The following is a 25,497-nucleotide window of genomic DNA, read 5'->3' as shown; positions in this document are numbered from 1 at the left end:
ATACACATGATGCAGCAACTACAGTTAGGCTTTCCTTGGCCTTCTACAGGGGAAATGGAACGGAAATATGTACCGTATAAAAGCAGCGCTTCAATCTCAACATATTTTCGCGTCAAGGACCCCCAAATTGATGTGCATTTGGCCCGTGCGTTCCGCCACCTGAAAAGGTTTTGTGTCAGGACCTTCCAGAAGTTAGAGAATCAATGCTGTATATACACTCCAATCCAGTAAGATTCAACATCATCATCATCATCATCTTTATTTAGCTGCAAATAACTTTATCGACATTGTGCCTGATAACAGGGTCTACATTTCTCTGTCGGGAGACAACCTCCTCCAACCCGTGCAGATGTGCTAGATATACTGTATTAGTGTTATGCACTACACAGATTCAAGTTACGTTTTATTCCATTCCATTTTGGGGCGGAAACCCCTTTTGGTGTCGTTATACTTTAGCTATTGAAAAATAGCAGATCTACAAGCTCATGTCATGCTATGAGCTTGTAGGTCTGCTATTTTTTTATTTTTTTATCGTGAAAATGTGGCGCAAAACTTTGAATATAATTATTTCAGAGCATTTTTAACTAAAGTCTTTGCTTCTGGGGGGGTCCCTGGGACAACATATTTTCAGATGGGGGTCGGCGGCCAATTACATATTGACATGAAAATGTCCTTGACATGAATAAACAGCTTCCCTTATGTAGAGGTAGCCAAACCTCTTGACATGAAAATGTATGAGATACACTGACATAGAAACATGGGTTTTTTCTCCAGAAAACTGTTAGGATTTAGAAGACATTTGTAGAATCGTCCTCAGGTCTAAATGGGTTAAAATAATAAATCCTGAATCGTAGCTTTAATCGTCCAATCTGAAACCGTCTCTAAGATAGGACAACGCTCCAGCTGTCATCTCTTTGAAATAAATAAACAAAATACTGCATACATCAAGAAAGTAACGTAAGACATTCTTCTACACTCCTACAGACCTTGAAAAAATACAAAAAGACAAAATGTTGTGCCTGCTCACGATAGTGACGTATAGTGGCTGGAGACTGGAATGACACTGTGCAACAACAATAATTCTTTGAGTATACAAAATAAATCCATAAATAACTGGGCTGGAGGGGGGCTGACATGTGCAAGCATGTTTACAAAGACTTTAAATCAAACTCATAAAAGCAGAACGAAACTGCACGGTGAATATAAAGGTTCTTTGACACAATTGCCGATCGTGAATTATTGCCTCAAAATATGACCTCTGCACCCTTCCCCTGCATTTCAACATGCCTTCCCTTGGTCACATCCAGATTAACCCATTTTGACCTGAGATCAGATTCTAAAAATGTCTTCTACACATCCTGACAGTTATCTGAAAAAGCTATGTTTCTATGTCAGTCGTCAGTCATTTTTCAAAAACAGCAGACCTACAAGCTCTGAGCTATGAGCCTGTAGATCTGCTATTTTTCAATAGCAGATCTACAAAAAGGGGTTAAAACACCAAAATGGGTTAAAACACATGTGCATTCTCTTAACCAATTAAGCCCCGATGGACGACAAAAATAGTTGATCTACAAGCTCACAAAAACGCCGCAATGCAACACGCTGTTTTTTTTGTTGTGAAGATTGAAGCTTCTTTTTGCACAATTATGCAAATAATATTAAAACAAAAATTCCGCCTACATTGACATGCCCCAAAACAGGTTTTAAAGTGGCTAATTTATATGCGTTGGGTTAAATGTCTTATTGTATCTCTCTGAGCCAAGTTTGACCAGTTTTAAAAAACACCCTGTACTATTAGTGAGACATACAGGCCCCCGAGGCCAAAGTGTGTCAGAATACCAACGGGGCAGGTCTTAAACCTGTCAGTGTCTCACCAGGGCTTAGAAAACACATACCAGTCTCACAGCAGCCAACACACCCTCCATTTAAACTGCACACACGGCACGCTGCTCATCAGCGTCACATGTCAAAAAGGCCCATTTTATAGGCTGCTGTCGGGGTGGAAACCTCGTATGTCCAAAAGAACGTTCCTTTTTCCATTATCAGTTTCAAAACATTTTAACCCATTTTAGACCAGACATCGATTTTTTTTTTAAATCTTCAAAATCCTGACAGTTTTCTGAAAAACCTTATGTTTCTGTATCAGTGGTTCTCAATATTTCATGTCAAGGACCCCAAAAATTATATGTAATATGCCTCCGCCCCCCATCTGAAAATATGTTGTTCCAGGGCACTGTAGATCTGCTATTTTTCAATAGCTAAAGTATAACAATGCTTTAAAACACCAAAAGGGGTTCCCGCCCCAAAACATTTTAAAGTATTGAATATAATCTACAAGCTCACAACGTGACACGTTGTGATACGAGCTTTTCTGCCCATCCATGATGTCATTAAATGCCTCGACGGATTACTGTCTGAGAGATTTGATTGGTTTAAGTTTCTTTGCCGTGTCATTGTTAATGATATCCGTGTTTTGACTCAATTGAGCTGTCATGTTTTTCCAAACTCTGTGCGCTACCTTAACCCATTCTGGGCGGGAACCCCTTTTGGTGTTAGCATTATGTGACACTTTAGCTATTGAAAAATAGCAGATGCGCTACGAGCTTGTAGGTCTGCCATTTTTGAAAAACCGTGAAAATGTGACGCAAATCTTTGAATATTTATTCCATCAGAGAGAACGTTTTTAACTCAAAAAAAGGGGTCGGCAGCCAAATACATTATATTTTTTGTTGGGGTCCTTGAAATGAAAATGTTTGAGAACGACTAACATAGAAACATAGGGTTTTTCAGAAAACTAACACGATTTAGAAGACATTTGTAGAATTGTTCCCAGGTCTAAATGGGTTAATACATTCTTTCTCTTCTGGATTAATTTGCAAAGCCAGAACTTCTAAAGCACCCAGATGGTATATAATGGTTAATATTGACTTTAAGTCTGACTAACTAATACTGTGTACTGAATTATGCACAGATCTAAAATCGAACTCAACTGAAACCAGATAAATATATTTTATAGTATAAAGCCCCACATTGTAAAACCACATATCGGGCGGTACCTATAGATTACACATAGATTGTACATTATGTTTTACTGTTGTATATATTGTATATTGCTCATTTGTTTACTGTAGATGGACTGTAGTGTACATATTTATCCACAGCACTACCACCAGTGATTCACTGATATTTTGACGTGTTGAACAACTTTGTCCTTATTCTGAGCATGTCATAATTGGCAAACACTATATAGGGGTGAATATTCTATTAAAATAGCTGATCTACAAGCGCTCGCACCAAGGATTGTCCCCTATGTACACTACAATAACAGTATATACTGTAGGTTTACTGTAAGTTTTGCAAATCCTGGTCAGTCCAGGTACCGATGGGCCAGACCAGACCCTGTAAATCTCCTTTTGGTATTTTGGATCTTATTTCTACTTCCTTTATGTTAACTCTTTTCTCTTTTACTTTGAAACGTTAGCCCAGTCCACACACGCATTGATTTGCAACACCAATGATTTGCAACTTGCAACAGAATACTTGCAACTGGTATGTGTTCTGAATCTTTGGTGTGGACCGCCGGGCTATATACTGTAGGTGGATCTTTCTACTCTTATCATATCAGTAGTATCGGTCCTGCGAACCTGCGGTGCTGCCATGACAACTGAATCCCCCACCAGCGGGATCAAATAGGTCCATCTATCTAACTATATCTTCACATTAAAGTGGTCACGTGATAGGAGTTTTAGAAGAACGACACTACAACTAGAATATAACATTGCTAATGCAAGGATAGGCGGTATACTGGCTTACTCGATTGATGGTTAAATGTTAAACACACAATGTACTGTAATTATGTACTCCAGTCCTACAGGTGAGGCCAGGTCTGAGTGGAGTGCTTTTGTACGTGGGCTGATGAGGCTTTGATGGGAAATCCTTCTAAAGAGCGTACAGTATGTGTGTGCTGGGCCATTACACTGTGAAGCTGAAGGAGCACTGTCTATATAGTAACTACAACTTCTGCTAATGTGCGTGAGATAGTTATGAACCGAGAGCGTGACGAAGCCATGATGACAGACAGGTACAGTGTTCTGCTAAACACACAGCAAAAACTTAAAAGCGGTGCTGGTTATGGTTTTGATTATCATTAAAGTGTCACAGCCTTTTTTCGAGGTATAACAACTTTTGGATCCGAGTGCGGGTTTACTTAAACCTATAAACCCAGAGGGTGTGTGCATGCTTAAAGTGAATGGCACATCGAGTGGCAAAGCAACATGCAAAGTGAGTTTAACATTGTTTAATGTTGTTTAATGCAATCAGATAGGACTTTTCTGTGTGGATGTATGGGCTGTCAAGGCCAGAAAGTAGTTTTTTGCCACTCAGTAGCTTAGAGTATATATTAATAGAGACTGTACCCGAGTTCTCCTCCCATCCACTTGCATTAAGTTGCTCAAAAGCGCATGAGGCGATTTCACTCCTCTTTCCAGGTAGGAACAGAGTGCATTCTGGGATGGATTTGCCCCAAACACATGAACACGCTGCCGTTGAACGTGAACGAACGCGCATGAACGTGCTGCCGTCGTGAACGTGCACAATGATAGTCAACGGACCAGCGCGTTCATGTGTTTGGGTTGCAATAGCAAATAGCAATAGCAAATTCAGCCACTATGTCCATTTCGCCTCAGGGTTTCCTCTGGGTGCCGTCTCTATTAATATATACTAAGCTCAGTAGGCGTTCCTGCATAACTTCCTGGTTTGATGATGATGTCACGCGCATACCCTCTATATACTTGGCTGACCAGGGTCCCCCAGGGGCTCCTTTTGTCCCTCTCCACCGACCAAACCTAGTCACCGAAAATAGTCTATCAACACGTTGTGTTGGGACTGTGAGCTTGTAGATCGGCGATTTCCGGCAAGTGTTTGCCTATTTTCTGAATGTTCGTTCGTCTAATATGACCTATGCCCAAAACAGGTGGGACACAAACAGGATAACAGGATAGCTACAGAATAAACATCCTCTGGGTCACCTACCTATACAAGATGTTTAAATCATCACCGATGACGACAAAAGACTACAGAATAAACATCCTCTGGGTCACCTATACAAGATGTTTAAATCATCAGAATAAACATCCTCTGGGTCACCTATACAAGATGTTTAAATCATCACCGATGACGACTAAAGACTACAGAATAAACATCCTCTGGGTCACCTACTGTATACAAGATGTTTAAATCAGAATAAACATCCTCTGGGTCACCTATACAAGATGTTTAAATCATCACCGATGACGACAAAAGACTAGATCACATAGGCCTACTGCAGCCTACGTACAGCGTAAAGCGGACAGATACTCTCATACAATCTCGACACATGACATTCATCGGATACAATGTGACCTAAGGCTTAAGGCAAGGTGAGAGCTCAGTTTCCGTTCGCACACACACACACACACACACACACACACACACACACACACACACACACACACACACACACACACACACACACACACACACACACACACACACACACACACACACACACACACACACACACACACACACACACACACACACACACACACACTTACCGTGCCACGGTTCTTTGGTTTCTCCACGGACACCTCTCGCTGAGGGTCCCGTCTTGGATGCCCCGGCCTGGTCATCTCTTGTGCAATTTCCTCCGCAGAACCTTCCTCGGGATCTTTTGCAGCGTCTCCCGCGGCGGCAGCAGCCTCTTCTCCTGCTCCGTTTAGGACGGGCATCTCTTGGACAGCCTTGCTGGGGGGAGACCTCGAGGGTCTTTCCACGGTCACATCCGATGACCCCAAAGAGCTGGAGGAGCCAGAGAGGGCCCCGTGGACGACCGCGGTCTCTCCCCTCTTCTCCGATTGGCTGGGGCGTTTGGCGTTTTGGTTGGGTTTGAGGGTGCGGAGGTCAGCGCCTCGGCCTCGGACAGGTTTCAGGACCGCCACCATTTTGATCCGTCCCGTCGCCAGTCTCAGCCTTTTGCCGCCGTCTGCAGCGTTCACTTCCTCCTTCTTGACGACCGCCCTCTTCTCATTAATGGCTGGAGCGGATTTGTTCTGTGGGGAACGAGATGGGGTGGAACAGAGCAGAACCCAGAGCATCGCTGTCAGGTGGAAAGCCATATCTCTATTTGATGAAATATATTTTCAAAGGTTTTTGAAAAATATTGAGCCAATGAAAAGTATTAAGAGCTTGTGACAAAATCATAACTACATTGGATTCACTGTCTGGAACACAATATTATTTTTTTCCATTTCCAGGTTTTGCACATACAGTACAAGATTTCCACCCAACGGCGACGATGTGAAACAATTATTTAATTCATTAAGGACATAATCTCTACACACATTAAATTCAGGGCGGTAACCCCTTTTGGTGTTTTAAACATTATGGTATACTTTAGCTATTGAAAAATAGCAGATCTACAAGCTTGTAGCATGGCACCGAGTGCCGCACTACGAGCTTGTAGATCTGCTATTTTTGAAAAATCTTGAAAATGTGGCGCAAATCTTTGAATATATATTCTTTCAGAGCAAACGTTTTTAACTCAAATCTTTGCTTCTTGGGGGGGTCCCTGGAACAACATATTTTCAGATGGGGGTCGGCGGCCAATTACATATATTCTTGGGGGTCCTTGACATGAAAATGTTTGAGAATGACATAGGGTTTTTCAGAAAACTGTCAGGATTTAGAAGGCATTTGTAGAATCGTCCTCGGGTCTAAAATGCATTGAGGACATACCTGTACAGTATAATGTCTACACAGTGTCGGCTGAATACCTGGTTGGTTGTTTTAGCTGTGGCAGGGGAAGGCCTTGATGCTACTTTGGCTTTGACATTCTTCAGGTCTGGTTTGGGAGCTCTCTTTGCCTCCGGCTTGGCTGGTTTGCACGATGCAGAGGCAGTCTTGGTAGCCAAGTTAGTGGTGCTGGGCTTGGATTTCACAGCTCTCGTTAACACATTAGACTTGGGGAGGGCGACGTCCACCTCTTCCCGAGCGAGCGGAGGTTTCAACTGTGATTCCTTCTTGGTGACGGAGGAAGCAGAAGATGGCGTGTTGGTGGTTTCACCGAGGACCTCAGAGGCAAGAGGTTCACGTAGTGCAATGTTGTCATTATCATCGGCCACTCTGTCTGGCAACTGGCCATCCGTGAGAAGTTCCGATGGACAGACCACCTGGTCTGACCCGGCACCTGCCATTTCTTCTTCACTGGGAATGGTCTGGAGGTCTGCGCTCTTGGAACCCCCTCCCTCTGACAGCACACAGAGGTCTGGAGCACCCAGTGAGTCCAGGATGGGGACGTTGCTCGCCGAGGAGACGGTGGCCGTGCTGGCTCTCCTCAGGGCCACGTCAGAGCTCACCGACACAAACAGGTCTTCGTCGTCGTCGTCGTCATCCATAACGGGGACTTCAGTGGCGTCTGAATCCGGAGAGGAGGAGCGGTGTCTTCTCCTGACGCTGCTGCTGCTGCTGAGGTCATCGTTGTTGCGGACGGCGTTCGTCGTCAGCGTCAGGTTGTCGTTGTCGTTCCAGGTGTCTTCGCAGTAGTCGCTGCCGCCGCCGCTGTCGGCGTCCAGATAGATGGAAACAGAGTTACCGTTGGACTCAGACGACCGCCCCGTCACAGTGTTGGAATCAGACGACCGCCCCGTCACAGTGTTGGACTCAGACGACCGCCCAGTCACGGTTTGGATGCTTTCCGTCGAAACGTCACGGTTCTCCACTTTGCCGTCTTCACCCTCTCCCTCCGTCGGCCATTTTGATACAGTGACCCGGGGCGTGCCGTGGGTGGACTCCAGCATGTCCACGTCCAGCGGGCTGTCGAGGCAGCTGCCGCTGAGGCTACTCAGACTCCGCAGCGAGTCGGGGGACGACTCCCCCAAACAGGAGGAAGATGAAGAGGACGAGGAGGACGAGGAGACACGGAAAGCGTTGCCGTTCTGATCTCCAGCGCTGTGAAGAGGGAGCTTCATGGCCGCTCCGCTCTTCCCCCCGATGGGGAGGAGGCTCCCGCCGGTCTGAGAGACACTCATCTCTGGACGCGGTGCAATGCCTCGTTTCTGTGATATTGTAACCGATTTATCCGTAATTAAGGCACAGGTATTTACTTAGACCATGGATCCATCGTCTGTATGTTGTTGGTTGTGCTGGACAGAGGAATAAACATCTGTATACGATTAGCTGTTGGGCTTTAAGAGTTTTGTTCTGTGATTCTCCAGAATAAACGTCTCTGTGGAATGCAGTAAACTACTGTCTGCTACTAACAATCCATTCTTCCTCACAGCACGGCCATAGAGCCATAGAAAGGTTCCACTGAAATGATTTGGAACTCTGATGACCAATGACTACTACATAATACAGGTTTTAAAGATGCCCAGGCTCGAATATTGCTCCGTTTATTCAATCCAGGTCCACATTGATGATTGCAGATTTCCATCGAGTCACATCCGTGCAGCAACTGTCCTTGCTCCCTTTTTATCTGCCTGATGACGGGATCAATTCAGCAAAACATCTGAAAAACAGAAAGTAAAAGAAATATATTAATTCATCATTTAATATAGTATACAGTATCATGCAACAGCAAAAGCTACTAATGGAACTCAGTAGTATTTTCAAAATGGCTGCATTTTCTCTCTCATTTTCCGTGTATCTTTAATTGGCTCTCGACTCTAAAAATGTGCTGAAAGTGATGTATTTTGGTTACAACTAAAGGTTTTCGTTAAAAAGAGCTGGAGAGACTGGGAGAACCTTGTAACTCAAACACTATGCAATTCATTACTCAGAATATCAGAATATATAGTTCTACTTGACTAAGAAGAAAGAAGATCACGTACACCCCCTTTAACCCATTTTGGAAACCCTTTTGGTGTTTTAAACATTATGTTATAATTTAGCTATTGAAAAATAGCAGATCTACAGGCTCATAGGTTGTAGGTCTGCTATTTTTGAAAAATGTAATGTTTTTAAATCAGGTCTAAATGGGTTAAGGCCTTACACACCAGGGGCTAGACAAAAACAATACAAAAATCTCCAGCGAGTATTTTGATCTAACTTTGTTTAGAGGTTGATGTCTGTCTGTATTCGCTGTGAAGAATGGTCACACAGAAGAAAGTGAGATAACCATTGACAGATAGTCTCACTATAGGAACTATATGCCGTTCCTAGTAAGACTATCTATTATACATCACTTAATATTATAGGTGACATTATTTTGAAAAACTTTCCAAAATGTTTCCCAAATTATTTAGACAAAAATGTGAACTAAAAAATAAAAATAAATATAATAATATCTACAAGCTGAATTGGCGTGGAGAAGAAAAAACAGATGTAGAAGTAGTAAGAAAGAGGAAAATAAGATTCAGTTAAAAGTCTGGAAAAAAGGAAAACTGTTTCTTTGGTTTCTTAAGAGTCAGGATATGCTGCCCCCCTCAGGATAAGATGAGAACTTATCCACACTGTGTGTGTGTCTGCATGCATGCATGCATGCATGCATGCGTGCGTGCGTGCGTGCGTGCGTGGCGAGAGAGAGAGTTGGCTATCATACAGTACTACACATGGACTTGTTTTCCTGTCAAGGAACAAAGCAACAGAAAGCACAACCTTTGGAATGTACAGTATGCACAAACTCATACCTGAAACATTCAGAGGTTTAATTGAACCGATGAATCACAGAGACTGACAATGACTGACATTTCATTCTGATATATGACTATGATGTCATCACATTTATTACTATTAAAAACTAGTGTTAGGACGGATAGCCAAGTGGTTAAATGCCCTGACCAGTGGTTCTGGGTACCAGCATGGTTGAGTGGTTAAATGCCCTGACCAGTGGGTCAGGGTACCAGCATGGTTCAGTGGTTAAATGCCCTGACCAGTGGTTCTGGGTACCAGCATGGTTGAGTGGTTAAATGCCCTGACCAGTGGGTCAGGGTACCAGCATGGTTCAGTGGTTAAATGCCCTGACCAGTGGGTCAGGGTACCAGCATGGTTCAGTGGTTAAATGCCCTGACCAGTGGGTCAGGGTACCAGCATGGTTCAGTGGTTAAATGCCCTGACCAGTGGGTCAGGGTACCAGTATGGTTCAGTGGTTAAATGCCCCGACCAGTGGGTCTGGGTACCAGCATGGTTCAGTGGTTAAATGCCCTGACCAGTGGTTCTGGGTACCAGCATGGTTCAGTGGTTAACTGCCCTGACCAGTGGTTCTGGGTACCAGCATGGTTCAGTGGTTAAATGCCCTGACCAGTGGTTCTGGGTACCAGCATGGTTCAGTGGTTAAATGCCCTGACCAGTGGTTCTGGGTACCAGCATGGTTCAGTGGTTAAATGCCCTGACCAGTGGTTCAGGGTACCAGTATGGTTCAGTGGTTAAATGCCCTGACCAGTGGTTCTGGGTACCAGCATGGTTCAGTGGTTAAATGCCCTGACCAGTGGGTCAGGGTACCAGCATGGTTCAGTGGTTAAATGCCCTGACCAGTGGTTCAGGGTACCAGCATGGTTCAGTGGTTAAATGCCCTGACCAGTGGTTCTGGGTACCAGCATGGTTCAGTGGTTAAATGCCCTGACCAGTGGGTCAGGGTACCAGCATGGTTCAGTGGTTAAATGCCCTGACCAGTGGTTCAGGGTACCAGCATGGTTCAGTGGTTAAATGCCCTGACCAGTGGTTCTGGGTACCAGCATGGTTCAGTGGTTAAATGCCCTGACCAGTGGTTCTGGGTACCAGCATGGTTCAGTGGTTAAATGCCCTGACCAGTGGTTCTGGGTACCAGCATGGTTCAGTGGTTAAATGCCCTGACCAGTGGGTCAGGGTACCAGCATGGTTCAGTGGTTAACTGCCCTGACCAGTGGTTCAGGGTACCAGTATGGTTCAGTGGTTAAATGCCCTGACCAGTGGGTCAGGGTACCAGTATGGTTCAGTTCCCAGCCAGACAGAACATTTGTTGTGGCCAGAATCTGAACGCTGTGTGGAAGGCCTGGCATTGTTGAATGCCCGTGTGTGTGTGTGTGTGTGTGTGTGTGTGTGTGTGTGTCTCAGAGAACTGTTTTTGTGGAGTTTGGGTACAATATCTACAATATCACCACAACACACAACCCCCCCAAAAAGTCCTTCTAAGTTCTAACCAAGCTGTTTCAGTTCCAGCCCTTCACATGGCTGCAGCCTCACAGCTTGGGTATATGGTATGGACGCGGTGTGTGTGTGTTTATATTTGGTATGGTACTGAAGGTTTATATTTGGTATGGAGGCAACGCAAGTATGTGTTTATATTTGGTATGAATGTACTGTACAGTAGCTATAATGTATTTATATTCACTAGCCTATAGGACATGTGCAGTGCACAGGCTGGGTAGTTAAGGAGACACTCAGACCCAACAGTTAGAAATGTGTTGTTGTGACTGAGACACTCTTGGCTCTCCTTTACAAGTGGGAACTGGCCAAGAGGCAGAAATAAAATTACACTTCAACGCTACGTCGTACATGTCAAATTACAGAACAGCTGAGAAATACATCCATGATACACCTCAAAGTACCTATACAATAACCCATTTTGACCCGAGATCAGATGTCTTCTACATCCTGACAGTTTTCTGAAAAAGCTATGTTTCTATGTCAGTCGTTCTTCGATTTTTCAAAAATAGCAGACCTAGATCTGCTATTTTTCAATAGCTAAAGCATAACATAATGGGATAAATACAAGAAATCTCCAAAATGGTAAACTATCAGTAACCGGGTGCAAAATTGTGAAGTCTAGTCGTGATATCAATCCTATTCTCTATCCTAGAGTCAGTTTGTTGTGTGACGTTTGTCTTTATTGTCAAATGTGCGATGATGTCATGTGTCTATACTACTAGGTCACTGCATTGCGTGCGTGTGTGTGTGTGTGTGTGTGTGTGTGTGTGTGTGTGTGTGTGTGTGTGTGTGTGTGTGTGTGTGTGTGTGTGTGTGCGTGCGTGCGTGCGTGTGTGTGTGTGTGTGTGTGCGTGTTAATGTGGGTCAGGAAGAAACGGAGAAGCAGCTATATAAAGACGATATGATCCAGGACACCGCTCCATTATCCAGTATTAACAAAGAGGACCCCGGGGCAAACAATGGAGAAAGAGACAGTGGCAGAGAGAGAGAGAGAGAGAGACTTTCAGTCACGGTTAGCTCTGATTCTCCCTCACCAATACAACACCCAGTATAGGTGAAAGTAAGTCATATTATATTATATATACTGTACATACTGTACTCTGTACATTTGAGCCGGTAACAAGTTGTGAACTTGTGAGGGAACATTTCGTGCGCAGTTCAGTTGATGAACTGTTCAGTCGTGATGCGATGGCCCGAGAATATACTGTACATGGACAGTGGATACATGACATTCACGGAGAAACAACAACGCAGAACAACAATGACGCAACCTGACCTGACCAGCACGGGAAGCACAGTCAGCGGTGCGTTATTATGGATCCCACCGCAGTTCTAGGAAAAGCCCCGCTGTGATTGGCCAGTAGTCGACGTGATTGACAGTTCTCGTTTTTGCGACCAGTCATTAGTCCTACAACTACAAGCTATCTCAAACAAACCCTCACCCTAAACCTAACCTCCCACGGGGCAGCACACCTAAACCTAACCTTGTGTGTGTGTGTGTGTGTGTGTGTGTGTGTGTGTGTGTGTGTGTGTGTGTGTGTGTGTGTGCTCGACCCGCTCGAGCTTCTAGTTCAACACAGTTAAGTAACTTTACATTTAGGAAAGGAATGGGAACACATTGTACACTAAAGGATAGGTGTCTTCATGACCACTCGCCTTGTATCCAATCGCAGAAAGTGAGCTCCCGTCACAGAGCCAGGAGCACTAATACGTGAGAAAAAAGATACCTGCAGATGCAGTAGAATTTAGACATATCCATATTATAGACAAACCACTTTTATTACAAATGCAGGCCTATTCCAACACTGACGCCACAGTGCGGTCAGTATGCTCCTTCATGCCCACATCAGAGCAGGGACGAATAGTTTTCATAATCCTCATGGGGGCCCGTGTCGCCCCCCTCTACGTCACTGCATCAGAGCATCAACCTGCTGGAAGAGTCTGTTGTTCTGAAGCCTTGTCCTTCCCTGGTACTACCCACCTTCATCATCACAACACATCTACTCTCCTTTTAGGAACGCCCACACCAAGTTACACAACTGAACTAACCAGCTAATACACAACAGAGGCACACATGTAGACGAGAGTGAAAATGATGGCAATATGCCATGGAATACAGAAATAATTGTCAAAATAATTGTCACATTAAATAAAGACATGTATAACTGGGCAAAAAGAGGGTCGAAGAGGCGACCGTCGACCCAGACGGTCTCTCTCTCTCTCTCTCTCTCTCTCTCTCTCTCTCTCTCTCTCTCGTGTCTACCCACTCGGCCGCTCCAATTGTAAATGCTGTAAAACAGAGTTGGTATGATCCTGACAGGCCATCTCATTACTCGTCCATAATGCATGAGGTACGTATACTGTAAGTCTAGGACAGCTGCCATTATCAAATACAAATTAGGTTCGGCCACATTAGACCTGACATTCAAGGATCCTGAAAGCCTGATGAAGGCCGATAAATAGCTGATCTACAAGCTCACAACGCGTCGCATTGTGAGCTTGTAGATCAGCCATTTTGTGCATGACACATGCAGCATCGTACGAAGAAGTATAAATCAAGCATGACAGGTGGCCATGCAGCAGAAAGGTGATCTCCAGCCAGTCTACTGCCAGACAAAAGGACAGCAGACCTGATGAACTAAACCTTATCAAATATACATTAAGAACGTCACACGCCACAGGAAACCAAAGCCATTCTCTGTGTGGTTTGCGCAGTGAGTGGACCTTATGAAACGTGCATTAGATTAGACCCCTTCAATTCAGTTACAGGCAGGTCAGTCAAGTATCTGCTTGTCTGTACACTAAAGCCTATCTGGAATTTATTATTTTACTTCATGACTTCGGTATTGTCAATTATGCAGCTATTGTGAGTCCCGATTGTTAAACCACTTTGAACCTGGTGTCACTATTTTGGGCATGTCATTGTATTTGTAGGCTAACATTTCCAAAAGGTTTTCAAACATTCCTTTTCTTTTTTTCAAGAATATCAAGCTTGCAACATGTCATATCGCGATGCATTGTAAGCTTGTAGATCTGCTTTTTAATTAGGGCTCTCAAGTGGTTAAACGAAATAAAATGTATATAGTATAAATATTTATTTTTGTAATTACAAAATGTTGATCAAAACGACGGTAATGTAATGGATTGTCTAGGACTCTCCATAAAAATGTCATCAGTTGTATAGTATGATCCAGAATGTAACAACCCAGAGTATAAATATGGACCCTCTGTAGTGCACACACACATACTCCATGTTATAAGATCAGGAGGGTTACATTTAACTGGTCCCAAAAAGGTAAATGTTCTGTCAGACATTTTGTTCTGTCAGACATACTGTATATAGAGCATGACTGTTGTGCTGAGAGGCTGAGATTATCCTTAAGCTTTATAAAACATGCATTCGTTTGTCTTCCTTCCTCCCACTTCCAAAAATGACTTCAGTTACAGCCAGGCTCTTCCAAGTGGAGCTTTGAATCAAAGTTTAGATTAGCATGCAGCATGGGTTTCCCAGACAGGTTCCTTTACTTTGATTGATTGAAATCTTTATTAACAGTTTGCAGAATTACAGTACATTTCAAGCACAAACTCAATACAAAGACTGTTAACTGTGAGTGGACGACCCAATTAAGCCTTACACTTGTTTACAACAGGGTCCACATGTTTACAACAGGGTCCACATTACTACATCTAAAGACTATGAAGATGACTGAAAGCAGTTAGTCAGAGGTTCCCAAACACTGGTACTAGTACCACTACTGGTACCACTAGTGGTACTAGTACTGGTACTATAGTACTGGTACTAGTACCACTAGAGAAAAAGTGGAATTAAATATTTCTACAGGTAGTTCTTCTGACCAAGCGATTGGTTGAAACAGGCTATATGCAGTCATGCTGACACTGAGCATGACAGCACACCTAGCCATTAATAGAAGATATTTTGAGGATTAGAAATATCATCAGTTGTGCTGATGTTGAGTTTTGTCAGAGCAGCAGCATTGTTGGCTTAGGAATGGAAGAAAAAGGGCAGGTCTTCTACGCTCCTGTATTTTAACATCAGTAATTATGGTGGCGTTAGATAATAGGACATCTGTTTAAATGAATACAGACAGGCTGTCTGAGATAGGTTGGCAGGTGTTGCATTGACAAGTATAGTCAAACAATGTGGTGAATACCTTGCAGGCCATTTACTGTAGCGTCTGGCACTATAGATATATCACAGTCAGACACACAGCCCTCTGGCACGTCCTGGGCAGTTGAGACTAAACATGATGAGGCGTTATTCCCATCCTCAAAGTCAAAAGGTTCCGTCATCATTGATTCAATGAGGTCATGTTCTAAAAAGAGTGCAGTCTCTTTACTGTAAATAGTGTTTTGACATGATGGCTGACAGGCTGAGACAAACATGACTCCGGAGGGAAAGATATGCAGAGCTGTTTCCTCGGGTACAGGCTTTAGTTCCAACACCATTATTGGTCCGACAGTCATTAGACCGACAACCTATACCTCAAACCCTAACCTAACCATAACCTAGAAGTTATACAACCTATACCTCAAACCCTAACCTAACCATAACCAACCTATACCTCAAACCCTAACCTAACCATAACCAACCTATACCTCAAACCCTAACCTAACCATAACCTAGAAGTTATACAACCTATACCTCAAACCCTAACCTAACCATAACCAACCTATACCTCAAACCCTAACCTAACCATAACCAACCTATACCTCAAACCCTAACCTAAGCATAACCAACCTATACCTCAAACCCTAACCTAAGCATAACCGCAAGCACGGGAGCAGCGCATGTTCGAGTGCTAGTCCGACCTTATGTCGGAATAATGCTCCGTCGGAATTACCATCAGATCCCGATTCCTCGTTAGCTAACCGTCTTCTTGGGAGGGAAGGGAGAGAGCGAGGGAGAGACACTCCATTGGTTGCCCGTCAAACCTAGGATCAATTTCAAAATTCTCTTAATAACACACAAGGCATTACACGGACTGGCTCCACTCTACATCTCTGAACTACTGCATGCTAAACCTAACACACGTTCTCTCAGGTCCTCCGAAAAAGGCCTTCTGTCTATCCCTACAACCAGACTCAAAACGAAGGGTGACCGACCGCGCATTTGAAGTGGTCGCCCCCACTTTGTGGAATGCCCTGACCCTTGAGCTGAAGAATGCAGAGTCTGTCGACGGTTTTAAGAAATTGTTAAAAACGTATTTATTTTACGATATATTTTTACTTGAATTATTTGCATCTCAATGTTTTACCTTCTACTGTTTGTTTCGTGCCCTTGTTTTAACATGATTGTTTTACCTTGTTGTTCAGCACTTTGTAACATCGTTTCGAAAGGTGCTCTATAAATAAAATGTACTTACTTACTTAACCCATTCTGACCTGAGATCAGATTCATACGAGGTTTCCACTGGACACACACTGGTCTGATGAACCCATTCTGACCTGAGATCAGATTCTAAAAAAATGTCAGTCGCTCTTCGATTTTTCAAAAATAGCAGACCTACAAGCTCGTATCGCGCCACTCGGTGGCGCGCTATGAGCTTGTAGATCTGCTATTTTTCAATAGCTAAAGCATAACATGATGCTAAACACCAAAATGGGTGCCCGGTCAGAATGGGTTAATTCTCAGATCCTTACCCTGATCTTAACCACACTAAACCCTAAACCAGGGGTAGGCAACATGCGGCTCTAGAGCCACATGTGGCTCCTAATAGGCCCTCTCCCGTGGCTCCCAGTTGCTACGGCAAAGAAGTATGAAAAGGAATAAGAGGTTTTCTTTTTCTTTTCTTTTTACATTTAATAACAATTTATTATTATTGAATTTGTAGTAGGCATAAAGTTATTCTTTCATTTTGATATTGCAAAACAATGTTGCCTATACACCAGATAGAAATAAGCATCAAATTTAATGAAGGAAAATAGAAGAATATATTCATGATAAGACATCTATGTTTGTTTTCACCACCAATGCTGCTGGCTTACTGGTACAGTATACTTGAGAAATTAGCAAACAATAAAATGTAATATTAAAAGGCCAGAAAAATAACCACAAATAATGAAAGTTTGCTAAATTAAGTCAAATATATTTTGCGGCTCCAGATAGAATTGTAATATATCTTGTAATATATCTTCTGATAATAAAGGTTGCCTACCCCTGCCCTAAACCTACACAACATAATCATCTATAATCCAAATGCATTTTAATCATGTTCCTAATATTAGCCATCTCTAAAAACGATACTTAACATAACGATAACTAACACAACCATTTTATCATTAATTATACTTGAAACGTTGTCTCTGCTCGCCACAGGCTGTTCAGGAGTGGAGCTACTTAAAACAATATATAAATCTCTTTATTCAGTGGGTGAAACTCCTTTTGAAGTCATGAGGTCTGTAATGCCAAGCATTACAGACCTCGCTTCGCAGCTTCCTTACATGATAGTTAGGAGAGAGTGGGGGGGGGGAGTGTTAAGAAAAGAGGAGACAGAGTTAAGGAGGTGAGGGAGGGAGGGGCAACAATATTGGAAGGATAGGAGAGAGAGAGAGAGAGAGAGAGAGAGAGAGAGAGAGAGAGAGAGAGAGAGAGAGAGAGAGAGAGAGAGAGAGATAGTGAGAGAACAGGGATGGGGAGGTGAGAGACAGAGGGGGGAAGCTATTGGAAGGAAGGGAGATAAGAGAGAGGGAGATAGATCGGGAGGTGAGGGAGAGAGAGATATTGGGAGGGAAGGGAGAGAGCGAGGGAGAGACACATTAGGTATAAGTGAGAGAGGGAGATAGATCGGGAGGTGAGGGAGAGAGAGGGAAACAGAGATAGGGAGGTGAGGGAGAGAGAGGGAAACAGAGATAGGGAGGTGAGGCACAGAGAGGGAGACGGATAGGATAGTACGGGGGAGAGAGACATTGGGAGGGAACTCAGGGAAGGGAGAGAGCGAGGGAGGGAGAGACACATTAGGTATAAGTGAGAGAGGGAGACAGATACAGATTGATCTAGACTGCGGCTGGGTTGAGTGAACAGGTCGTGGAGTTTGACACGAGGCCTCTAGAACAGAAACTGACTTTTTCTTCACTCATTAAATGTCTCATCCGCCGCTGTTCTAATCTGTCCCAGATATAATAGGGCCCCGGCGGTGGGTATATGAGTGCACATGATCTCAGAATGTGTGCGGCGTGGTGCTCGCGTGTTAGCATGCGTGAGCGAGCGAGGAGAGAACATGGCTAATCCAAACACCCGCTGAGTATTGTTGGGGGGGGGATTAAGACACGCTTGTCGAGCACAGGGTAAGGACAGAGATGGAGGGGAACGTGGAGTGGACACGGGGGGGGAGAGAGAGAGAGAGAGAGAGAGAGAGAGAGAGAGACTTCTGAAGAGAAGGAGTGTTTTGTGTTCATTTATCCACTTTGTATACTACTAGTAACTCAAAATGTATGCACTACAGAATAGACCAGGCCTGGTGCCACAGGGGGATGCCAGACGGGCCTGGTACCCTCAGTTGTAAATTCTAAAAAGAAACCTCAGTTTAGGTTTTATGTACATATTGTTTTACTATAATAAAATGCCCTCTCGCCATTTTCAATTGCCCCCTCCTCAGTCATTTAATTTTATCCTGGAGCAAATATATAGTATAATTTGTACCCAAATGTTCATCACTTACAGTAGATAGGGGTTTTTCCACAATTTTCAGTATGTGTTCCTTCACTTTATGCACAGTAGTAGTACAATGTTAAATGCAGCATTTCATTCATGATCAATAATAACTGCACAGTCTCTCATGCTTATTCTGGATCAATGAAACAGAAAAGCCTTGTATGGCCCCTGACTGTTGTCCATTACAGCACTGCAGAGAATGGACATCCTTCAAGATGAATGAAGGAGGTGACAGGTGGTCAAAGTTACAGGGCAGGCGGACGGCAAAATATAATAAGCTGCAGGACAGAGATAGCCTACTGTATACTGTTAAAAAAGAGATATACAATATAACCTGATTTACAAACAAGTTCAGACTGCATATCTCTGGTCAAACATGTGGTGCAAAGGTCGTTTCCTTCTTGGTGAAATCTTCCTCTGCCAACAAACATCTACATCTATCTGGGTCACAGTTTGCAGTGATTAGCACACATCAATCTCTGTCCTACAATACATGACAACTGCACCAGGTCTACTTAACGGTGGAGAAATGCAGACTAGCATATTCCTACCAATAAAACGTTTGAAGGTTTTGTAAAATAATTTACCTATACTGTAGTATGACAGCATATTAAAGGATGCCAGGTTGAACGTGATTATTTATAAAGTCTCGTAGAGTGTTTTTCCACATCGTTTCAACATGAAACGATGTGAATGACATTTCAAAATATACGTGGAGGCCTGCCAGCATACCCAGTGTGACCCACTGTCTGCATGCACTTCTGCGTAAACGACAGGGACAATCTCTGCTATTGGCTACAGTTAGGACTGTATGGTCCTTGAAACGAGTGAACTGACCTAGACATTATTACGCAACCACCCTCGAAGCCGTCCACCATGTCACAACGCCTGCAAGGGGTCGCGTTTGTCTTTTATCCATCCAGAGAGAAGCCCTCTATAGCTGTCGTGCGGTGGTAGGTTGCAAGAACACTGTGTGCTGCAGAACACTGCAGCTCTCCCATCAGAGCACCGCGGAATGATCTACAGTCTGGCAGCCGGCCCGGCCCGGCAGGGCTGGCTGACGACCCCTCGTTAGTCCTCGGCAACGAGCCAAACCCACCAGGCCAACATGCAGCGACGGACGACGGTGGCCACGCTTTGTTTCAGTGCCCCTTTTTGGGTCAGCATTATGTTATGCTTTAGCTATAGAAAAATAGCAGATCTACAAGCTCAGAGCTTGTAGGTCTGCTATTTTAGAAAAATCGAAGAACGACTGACATAGAAACACAGCTTTTTCAGAAAACTGTCAGGATGTAGAAGACATATTATTTTAATCTGATCTCAGGTCAAAATGGGTTATTATTACCGTTGCATAACAATAGGAGGAGACGATGATGGCATGGAAATCAATGACGTGAGAGCGATTTCATCAGATCGCTGGATGTAACATCTGAAACCGATCCCCTAAGCCCCCCCCCCCCAGGTCTTTCTCCTAATACTTCTCTCCCTTCCTTCAATACAGTCTCGACAGGCGCCGAGCCGATCCTCTTACAACTCACTCTCCTCTCTCTCTCTCTCCCTGTGATCAGTGCTGCTCTCTTCGCCTCAGTGACCTGGCATGAAGGCTGAGGCAGTGGTTTCTTTTCAACCTTTTTCCAAGTCCACATCCCCCCCACACCCACACCCATCCGATGACCGATTCTAATCCCACCAATACTACTTGAATACGGAGTCTTACTCTGTAGTGTAAATGCTTCAATGAGACACACTGATCTGATCACTCAACATGCACAATGTCCACCATAACACACATTGTCTACAATCGTTAGCCACTTAATCCCTGTATAAATGTACTTTGTCATATGATGAATAGCAAATAATAGCTCACACCTTTGTGATATACAGTAGAGGCTATTTTGTTTTTTAGGGAGGTCAGGTGTAAAAACTGGTTTATATGGTTACTGCATTGCCTGTGCTGATTTGTACATTACATTTAATCTTTATCCAAAGGCCTTTACAATGTGCATTATGTTCACACAAACACTTTCACACACACGACAACAGCGCAACTCCACATAACATACTGTAAATGTGTGCAAGGTGACTTGACAAAAAAGAGCTGGTTTCAGACGATAACTTTGGCTCAGGACCAACAGCTGAATCAGAGGAGAACTGAAATGAACCCCCGTGATTATTCTGGAATTTGTGCCTACACAGCAAAACCATGAGTGTTACTGTAACTCAGAAAGGGCCACTTCACCCATTTTGGGGCGGGAACCCCTTTTGGTGTTAGCATTATGTCATGCTTTAGCTATTGAAAAATAGCAGATCTACAAGCTCATAGCGCGCCACCGAGTGGCGCGCTACGAGCTTGTAGGTCTGCTATTTTTGAAAAATCGAAGAACGACTGACATAGAAACATATAGCTTTTTCAGAAAACTGTCACAGTCTGTCAGGATGTAGAAGACATTTTTAGAATCTGATCTCAGGTCAGAATGGGTTAACAAAAACGTCATTAACATGGTGAAGTACATCTTGATGATGTCACCAAGATGTACTTCACCATGTAAATTTTTTTTTCCAGACCTCCAGTTCTAGGAAACACCGAATGGGGGAACTTTTTTATTATTTCCACACAACAGCTCTAATGTATATTAATGATAACTGTTACTGTATACTGTAAGAATTAAGAGCGATACTATCTCAACATCCAACAACACCATTTCATCGGTCTTAAAACATATATGGTCTTCTTTTCCAGGTTTTAACAGAGTAGCGTCGTCGTAAGCCTTCACATGTCAAGCTAAAGCCTCACTACATTACAGTAAGTCACTTTTTGTAAATTAAGAAAATAACTTTTTGTCCAATTAGAGTATAGCCTATTTTCCAACGTCTGCCCTCTGGTAGAAGATATGGATCCATCCGGTCCAGAACCAACAGACTGACCAACGGCCTGCCAACGAATATTCCATATTCGAATGAATATTCGAATGTAAGAAATAAAATAATATTTTAAGATTCGAATTAAAAAAAAACACAATACAATTGCTGTGTGAGTTCTGGCGAGACTCTGTGCCACGTAAACTAAAACATTATACAAAAATTAGGCCATTAAGATATTATGAATCATTAAATTTATCTCGCAAGACTCAAGAGAGTGCAATTCTCAGCATTAACCACGGCCCATACTGGACCGGACCATAGATAGAGGGTATGCACATGCTTAAAATTTAAAGAAAGAGAATTTCGAATATAATTTTTGGCCAATTCTGGCAGCACTAGTACAGGCTGCTGAATGAACAACCTGGGGTTGGGAAGTGAGGACGCTGGCGTCGACTGTTCGCCACTTCACCTCCCAATGTATGAATGATGTCCTGCGAATTTTATTGAATTCACCCAAAACATGCATTTTGTAAACGGCGATCTGCCGCAAATCAAGCTTGTTTTTTATCAAAAGTCCAGGATTCCAACAACTCCGTTCCCATAGACAGCATAAACCTAGGCTAGCAGAAGTCAGCTGACTTTTTTTTCATCGCACCGGAACCGGAGTGTTATGTACAGTACGTGTGCAGAACAGAACACGCGTCCGTTGTCTGTCCATATGAGAGGTAAAATAAACCATGTGAAAGGGACATTGTGTGCTGGCTATTTCTTCACTTCTGTTGCATTATTGAGTCTGACCTGCACCCAAAGACTTTCATCTGATGCTTTTGCAGATATTTTCTCTTCGGAAAAAAAAGAGCAGCCCAAGTACAAGATTTCCCAAGTATTGAGGGTTTAAGTGGTTAACTGCCTGAAAATACACGTTAACGTGAATCCACACATTGTTCGCCAGTACTGCCTATTGGAAGCCATCTATGAAAAAGTATAATGTGAAACAAAAACGTATACAATATGGGGGTCCCTCTCTGCTTCATCTCTCTCTCTCTCTCTCTCTCTCTCTCAGCTAGGGCGTCCTTGGCCTGAAAAACTTTTAAAAGACGCCTACTATAGACTTTATTCTCTCTCACTCTTAACTCTCGGATTTCCTTCCCTTCTCTCTCATTGCTTCCTCTTCCATCGTGCTTACACAGCAAAATGCAGAGTATCAATTTCGCTCTGAAAGTGCAACAATTCAACCTGTGAGGCTTCAAACCCACCAACAAAAACAACACACTCACTTCATTGCATGTGCAGGGTTGTGCACAAAGTCAGTTCTCGGCCCGGGCCAAACCTGGCCACAGTGGGACGTCTGGTAAGCTCATTTTAATGAGAATGCGTGCGGACAAACTTTTTCCCCCCCCCGCCAATTAAGAGCAGATGAAAATAAATCTTCACGTGTGCGAGTGGAGCATCCGTGCGCAGCCAGTGAGATCGACTGAAGTCATTAACATAGAGCAAAGAGAAGCAGCGGCCGTGCGCTCATGCTTGCACGCCTGGTGGGTTTCAAGCGTAAACGTCAACTTTCAGAGTTAAATTAACATTCCGGATGTTACTTCCAGTTAAAAGGCAAATTCCACTAGTCATCACGTGAAGATTAACACCTGCCCAACTCTGTGTGTACTTATGTCCTTGAGGTGTGTGTGTGTGTGTGTGTGTGTGTGTGTACGCGCATGTGCGTGCAAGAGGTAAAGAGATATCTCCAAGTATAAGTTCGTTTTTTATTTTCCTCACTGCATCACATTTGGAAGAGAACGCTGTCACTGTGTAGAAAGTGTAAGTGTGTGTGCGTGCGTGCGTGCGTGCATAATGGATTCATGGTGTCTGTCTGTGTGTTAACAGAATTCTCAACTGGACACCAACTGAGGATTCATACACAGCAACACAACCTCAAGGACATACTGTACGTACTGTATTATGAACACATCATTTGAGTTCTACGATTGCGCTGACATTCATGGACTATAGCTGTTCACGGTCTTTCTTTTTCCAAGTGTTATAATAAACTGTTGAATATACTGTAAGTGTTACGACAAACTCCATTAGCATGCATTTGTCTGTGTGCATACGTGTGGTGTGTGTGTGTGTGTGTGTGTGTGTGTGGTAAGGCAATAATCACCCTCACACTATCTGGTGCCAGCCACAGCTGACTACACTAGAAGCCACTTATGATGCCAGGAACAGTCCCAGCATTGTTTTCAGCTCATCGTTATGTGCTTAACCCATTCTGACCTGAGATCAGATTCATACGAGGTTTCCACTGGACACACACTGGTCTGATCAACCCATTCTGACCTGAGATCAGATTCTAAAAATGTCAGTCGCTCTTCGATTTTTCAAAAATAGCAGACCTACAAGCTCGTAGCGCGCCACTCGGTGGCGCGCTATGAGCTTGTAGATCTGCTATTTTTCAATAGTTAAAGCATAACATGATGCTAACACGAAAATGGGTTCCCGTTCAGAATGGGTTAAGACCTGGCGGAGACATACTGTAAATGGTCATGAGTTGATTTAACTTTAAGCTCATACACTAACAACTTAACCGATTTTGGCGGCAACCCCTTTTGGCGTTTTAAACATCATCATGTTATAATTTAGCTATTGAAAAATAGCAGATATACAAGCTCATAGCACGCGCTATACGAGCTTGTATGTATATATAGGTCTGCTATTTTTGACTATCACTGACATAGAAACATGAGGTATTTCAGAAAACTGTCGGGATTTAAAGACGTCAGGCCTAAATGATTAAACCCTATACTACACTTCATTGACCGGGATCCTCCCCCCCCCCCCCCCCACAGTGGGCTGTACTTCTCTGCTCAGTCCTTAGAACGCAATCTCTTTACCGACAATAGACAATCTACAACTCGTTGTAGGTCGGCTATTTCCACCAAATGTTTGCCTGTTTTCCACCGGGGAGATACGTGGCTTCTGCGTTTAGGGTTTAGGGTTTAGGGACAGGGTTAGTAATACGGCACGTCGGAAATGACGGCGTGTCGGAATAGCGGGCCTCGAAGAGCAAAGAAATTAATACAATTTAAAATAAATATACATTTAATTTGTGTACTCATCTCATTCAGTAGTCATTCACTTGTGAAAACAGACACTTGGAAAAGTATTATGCTATTTATTGATTGATTGAATACTTTAATTTACAGGCTTTAATTGGGCCAAGCCCCGCATACTAGGCCTAGGCTTGTTTCCATCGTGGTTGGTGGTATAATATCGGAATCGGTCAGATATGACCCTGCAAATAATCGGAGTTCGGATATCGGTCATAATTTCATAATCGTGCACCCCTAATAATAACAGACATGCTGATGCTATGGTTTATTCTATACAATATGGAAAACCTTCTGTATGTATGTATGTATGCATGCATGTATGCATCATGGGACAGAATATTTAGTTGAGAAAACTGATGTGAATGTCCCTTCCTAAATGGCTGTCAGAAATGTAAATGACTGATTTCTGTTCAGCTCCAGTAGCTGATAAGATAAGGCTTTGGCTGACTGACAGCCCTGCAAAATGATTAGAGCACAACCGATACATCTCTTTGGCTGATATATCAGCCATTATTTTTTATTATATTTATTTTGTCTGTAGTCAGTACACAAATAGCAGATCTACAAGCCGAGTGTGTCAACCTGATTGCAAGCTACTTTTTAATAAAATGTTAAGTTTGGTGGTGTAGGATTCTCCAACATTGGGATCAGGCCAAAAACAACGTGGTATGGTTTGGCTCTACTGCAAGGTGTTCCAGG

At 43.3% G+C, this 25,497-nt stretch overlaps 1 protein-coding gene across 1 annotated transcript in view; it reads right to left on the bottom strand.

Annotated features, from left to right (window-relative positions):
• The window catches only part of LOC308309865 (uncharacterized protein), a 117,725-nt gene that overhangs the window by 86,902 nt on the left and 5,326 nt on the right, over window positions 1-25,497 (bottom strand). The window contains exons 2-3 of the mRNA XM_080755808.1: window positions 6,813-8,545; window positions 5,595-6,089 (exon numbers count right to left, since the gene is read on the bottom strand). Of these exons, the coding sequence (XP_080611934.1) occupies window positions 5,595-6,089; window positions 6,813-8,066 (1,749 nt within the window). The 5' untranslated portion in view covers window positions 8,067-8,545. The remainder of the gene's footprint in view (window positions 1-5,594; window positions 6,090-6,812; window positions 8,546-25,497) is intronic.

Source organism: Protomyctophum bolini (genome assembly GCF_963924005.1).
Source record: "Protomyctophum bolini genome assembly, chromosome: 3".
Taxonomy (NCBI): Eukaryota; Metazoa; Chordata; class Actinopteri; order Myctophiformes; family Myctophidae; genus Protomyctophum; species Protomyctophum bolini.
This window is presented reverse-complemented; position numbering and strand designations above follow the sequence as displayed.